Raw genomic sequence first — 5301 nt, 5'->3', positions numbered from 1 at the left:
TCCAAATCATAATTCACTAACACAGACGAAGCACGTTTTTATGGTCCCAACTATTTCGTTTTGAAAAACAAAACAAAAGAAAAATTTCAAACACCTGATTCAATGGTTGGCATGCTCTGAAATTTGGGTGGGACAGAGAGTGTGACTGCTAATAGGAACAGAGGAATTGATAATTATCAGTTAATTAAGGAGACTCTGTGCATCTTGACTTGATCTTTTAATTCGTGTGTCAATGTATATATATGGGGTCACATCTTCATATTCCTTACAAATCATAAGTATTTTTTTTTATTTTTCTCACAAAGAAAGATTTTTTTAAAAAAATTAATACGCCATAATTAGAGACTTGTGGGAGACAAATTAAATGATGGTCATGGACGTTAAGTTGAAAGTTGAGCCATCCACACCATAATTCCACAGAATTTTAACAAGTGACTAGAAAGTGAAACAAAGGGAGATGTCGGCACACTTCTGTCCTTTTTTTTTATTTTTGGGTTTGGATGTCTGATGAGAGAACTTGAAATCATATGAATGTTTTATTTCTATCGGATTACCAAAGGAACCACAAGATATCATGTGTGAAGGTAAGTATAACTATATATTCTATTTTTGATCTATCTCTCATCCAAAAGAAATAATAATAATATGAACTTAAATTGTTAGCATTAGGTCTATGTGAACACATCAGAAAAAGTATAGAGTGCTTCTTTTAGAAGGTATTTGGGTAATCTCAGAAATACTTTTCTACAAATCGAGATAAATTCCTTCATATATTTATCGTATATCATAAAAGTATTTTTAAAATTATAGTTTTGTTTCTACCCAAATACCCTCTTAATTTGGACTATTCAAATTGATTTTAAATGATAATAGTTCAAATTCACGAGGTGTTTGGCAACAATGAAAATGTACTTTTCTGTAAAACGAGACAAATTCCTCTAAATATTTACTCCGTATACCGTAAAAGTATTTTTAAAACCATGGTTTGGTTTCTACTCAAATATCCTCCCAATTTAATTGGTTTTTACATTTTAAATAAGATTTTTATTTTAAGTGATACAGAGATAATATTTGAACAGATAGTTCTAAAAAAATAAATTTAATATTAAAAAATTTTAAATTAAAAATTTTAAATCTTAAACATTCAAACCATCTTTTGAACTTTTCAAATTTCATTGGAGCAATGAGGACTGCAGATCTATCTTGTACTAAGAATAAACTACTCCTGAATTATAAACTAATTGCCGCTTTGCCTTTATCTCTTTTCTCTTTATCCTCCCTCATCCTTTAATTGTTCCCTCCTCTTTATATCATCTTCTTAATATACCATTCATTGGACCGCAAACAAGAATCAAATTTAATTCCATCAGCTGCATGCAGATTCAGCAACTTTTCTCATCTTTAAATAAAATTAACAATAAAATTGAAATTGAAATTGAAATACTCCTTTTCTTTGCAATACACTGCATATTGTAAAGACAATAAATAACGTCTTTGAATAAAAAGAAATTTTTTAGCAGATCTACTGTATCAAATTTGTATAGACCGAATTAACTATAAATAGAATATAAACATATGGAGACCAACAATTTCTGGTATGGACACTCTTTTTTTTGTTTTTGTTTGTTTAAATGACTAACGTATGGTTGTTGTATATGCTTATACATCTATTCATAGTCAATTTAGTCAACAAAATACTTTGACACCAAATTTATTTCAAGAATTCTCTTCACCTGGACGGCGGAGGATAGTTGCCGGTGTCTGACCATGTTGACGTAGGAAAATACGAGGTGTCTCCGCCCTGAGTCTGGTTTCCCGGTGGTCGGAAATAGCCTATTTGCTGACCGGAAGTTAGGGGAAATGAAGCAGGGGATAACTGACTAGAAGGTGAAAATGTAGTGGGAGATGAAGATGACGACAATGATGATGGTGAAAACAACGAAGAAGACGATTGAAGAGCACTCAATTGAGAATTGTAGAGCCATTGCTGCACCAAACCCGGCGGTATCTGCTGCGGCGGCTGTGGTTGCCGTTGACCTTGGAAGTCGCCGGAACTCTGGAGCATCTGGGAGTAATTCCAATAGTCTCTGACCAAATCAGAGGGCCCCTGAAAAGACGACGCCTGCATGAACGGAAGCGCCGCCGGGGACTGCTGAAGGACGTGGGTGGTGGCAGGAAAATTTTGAACGGGCACCGGAACTGCTCTGACGTTTTCCGGAAAGTTCAGTTTGGCTCTGCTACCCCTGAACCTCAATGCGGCTTCGTCATAAGCTCTCGCGGCCGCCTCCGCCGTGTCGAACGTGCCAAGCCAGACCCTTGCCGCCTTGTGGGGGTCGCGAATCTCCGCTGCCCACTTACCCCAAGGCCTCTGCCTCACCCCTCTGTACCTCCTCCTCCTCTCCCCTGTTTCTTCATAGGAAACAGTTTCACTCGACGGCATCACCGGTAAGGCCGAAGTAGCCACCACCGGTGCGTCAGTTGCAGTGATATTCGAAGCTTCCACCTCCGTCACTGCTAATCAAAGACAAATATAACTCACACATACACACTCTTCTTTATGCTTAGAAAACGCCGTTAACTCACTCATACAAATTCTTCATGGTTAGAAAATGGCACTACATTTATATCTTTATCGTATGAAGCTCGTACAGAATCTGTTCGGTGCAATATTCAGGTGAAAAAGTTCTGTCTGATACATGCAATATAATTCATATTGAACTATTCTCTAGGTTACTAAGTAAGATCAAAGTGCGAATAGGTTCAAACAAAACCATTTGTTGTATTTGATTAGACATGTGAAGTGAGAATCAAGTTAACTAATTGCACCTGTTGATGCAGACTCGTTCTGTGATGATGCAGCGAAGTCACCAATGGCGGCTTTGAATGCGGCTTCTTCTTCTTCCTGACGGCCTCTTTTCTGACCTAGCCATGAACCAGAGGCAGAGCCCATAAGAGGACCTGAGGAAGATGAAGAAGGAGACAGACGAGGAGATGAAACATGACCAAAAGGTGACATCATAGGAAAACCACTTATTCCTTGGAGCCATTCATTAGTGTCTCTGTGTCCAGATGAACCTGATGACACCACATGCGTAAGCGCCGAAACCATTGCCGACAACTCTCCGGCTCTGCCATACTCTGACATCACAGGCTCCACGGATTCAGCTATTGTCGTCGTTACAGCCGCCTCTTCAGCTCCGTTAAACCCTGCCGACTGGGACTGCCGGTTGTGAGTACTTCCCTCGCCGCCGCCGCGTTCTGACGTGGACCTCACGAGCTCCCCTGATCGCCGATGGTGCGCCACCGTGAGCAAGCATATGTAAATACCGCTTCTTCAAAAGGGAAAAGGAAGATGTACCCAGGATTTATTTCGCCGATTCCTGAGGACCCTTTTGGTGATTTTCTTAGAAACCGAAGGGTTATATAAGGTTGGTTAGAGAGATCAAACGGGAACGGATCGCCATTAAAATAGAACTCGCAGGCACAAACACCCCACTTCCTTTTTACATGCATGCACGATGGACACCTCCTTTCTAATAAAATTCTTCTTTTTGATATTTGAATTCTTCCAAGAAATAATAAAATCTGCTAGTATAAATATAATGGAAATACTGAATTAAATACCCTATAATTGATTTACCTAAAAATAAGAAATACTCTGAAAATGAGAGGGGAAATTACATTTTAATACTCAGACTCGAACAAAGTTCAAAATTAAATAGACAATGATAAAGACGATACATTTCTGAAAGATTAAAACATACCGTCAAATTTTAAGGATTTCTTATCATGTCTTTCAGAAAATTTATTATTTTATCCAGACATACCGTCGGCACAAAAGTTACTGTACATTATACATTTGGAGATGAATCAATAAAAAGAAAAAAAAAACCTAACTCTTATATGGTCGTATATTTTTTTAAATTTATCATTACTTTTTTTTTTTGCAAACCTAAGTTTATTATTACTGAAATGTTAACATAAGTACAAAATTTTTGAAAACATTACATAATCTCGATGGCGAAGTTTATAAAATTTAGTATTCAATTTTTAAAAAGGGATCGACATTAAGTATTCAGATAATAACTTTTACCCCAAAATATAATTATTATTCCTAGGGCATTCCGTGCAATTTTCATTAAGTATGGGTCATGGGACGTAATTGTCGCTTGAAATAGATAACGAAGTCATGTAACGGGCTGCCGCCTTTGTTAGGATGTTCACACATGGTGGTGGGCTAAAGGACTTTTGACTCAGATTTAATATTTTGGTGCCACGTGGGGGCAAGTTCTGATCCATTGGACCCCCCTGAACACGGTCGGCTCGTTTTGGGATGAAACAAAGTTCATCTTTGAATTGAACTCTTTAATTTGCGCAGCTGAGCTATCTGCCCATAACAAGTCAAAAATTACATTTTTAATTACATTTAGCCTCCTCCGGGTGGCCAATTTGGATTGCTTCATTTTTTTATTTTGGAAACGTGGCATCTTTGTGCACACTAACGAATAAAGGTATTTTGGAAAAAAAATATATTTTGCATATTTATTATCTCCAATTAATTTTATTATCAACGGGGTTCAGTTAACTATCTCTCTCACAAAAAGTGATCAAGGTAATTGAGAGAGGGAAGCAAGCAGTTTTACCAAAATTTGGATGTGCTGCAGATTAGGTAACATGCATGAATCCTAGTTTTATGTTCTATTTTTTTTATAAGTTATTAGATCAAAATTTAGAAAAGAAAAGTAGCATTCTTGGATTCATAGTATAATAGTAGTATATAATTAACCAAACTATGGGAGATTTTTTTAAAATATAATTTCCCAGTTAAATATGCAAAGAAAGAAAAATCAAAACGGAAGGTGCTTGTCTTCGAAACGAAAGAATGTGTGATGGTATATGGTCAAACCACGTCTCTCTCTCTCTCTCTCTCTCTCTCTCTCTGAAATCAGAGAATTGAAGCCAAATATTATATGAATCCGAACTTCATCAGCAGGGCATCATTTAAATTTAATTAACTTTAATTTCTGAACAAAAAAACTTTAGATTTAATTTGCGCGTGTGTTCATAAGGACACTAGCTTCCTAATTAATTAGGATTATTGGGAGATATATTCGCAGGTAAATATTTTGTTACCCAATCTGCTCCCACAAACTGAGTCATAAGTTAAAGGAGAAAATATTTCCCTATAAAATAATAAATAGATAAATAAATGCAAGACGTGTCTATATATTCACCAATAAAATGAAGGGGATATTTTCAAATTGAAGATGATCCAAATACAGGGATAACGCTGTTCGTACC

The 5301-nt window shown here is 36.6% G+C and overlaps 1 protein-coding gene across 2 annotated transcripts; it reads right to left on the bottom strand.

Moving 5' to 3' along the window:
- Positions 1 to 1400: 1400 nt before the first annotated feature.
- On the bottom strand, positions 1401 to 3548 carry LOC114725581 (ethylene-responsive transcription factor ERF110-like). Of its 2 annotated transcripts, none has more exons than XM_028912111.1 (2): positions 2827 to 3548; positions 1401 to 2514 (listed from the first exon to the last, which is right to left on the bottom strand). In XM_028912111.1, the coding sequence occupies exons 1-2, from the start codon at positions 3143 to 3145 to the stop codon at positions 1730 to 1732; spliced, it is 1104 nt and encodes a 367-aa protein (XP_028767944.1). In that variant the 5' UTR covers positions 3146 to 3548; the 3' UTR covers positions 1401 to 1729. The 2 variants fall into 2 exon arrangements, with proteins under 2 accessions (XP_028767944.1, XP_028767952.1); XM_028912119.1 differs by having other exon boundaries at positions 1401 to 2511; positions 2827 to 3546.
- Between the last annotated feature and the right edge of the window lie 1753 nt (positions 3549 to 5301).

This window comes from Neltuma alba, unplaced genomic scaffold (assembly GCF_004799145.2).
Source record: "Neltuma alba isolate B1F8T4 unplaced genomic scaffold, ASM479914v2 tig00002405_pilon, whole genome shotgun sequence".
NCBI classification, from domain to species: Eukaryota; Viridiplantae; Streptophyta; class Magnoliopsida; order Fabales; family Fabaceae; genus Neltuma; species Neltuma alba.
The sequence above is the reverse complement of the archived record's forward strand: the minus strand, read 5'-3'. Positions and strand labels throughout refer to the sequence as shown.

What these genes read in the sequence shown, in the direction of transcription:
- LOC114725581 (XM_028912111.1), bottom strand. Translation starts at nt 3,145, where the DNA reads ATGTCAGAGTATGGCAGAGCCGGAGAGTTGTCGGCAATGGTTTCGGCG. An exon ending in GAACGAGTCTGCATCAACAG is followed by an intron (nt 2,515 to 2,826) that starts GTGCAATTAGTT and finishes GTCTTTGATTAG; the next exon opens with CAGTGACGGAGGTGGAAGCT.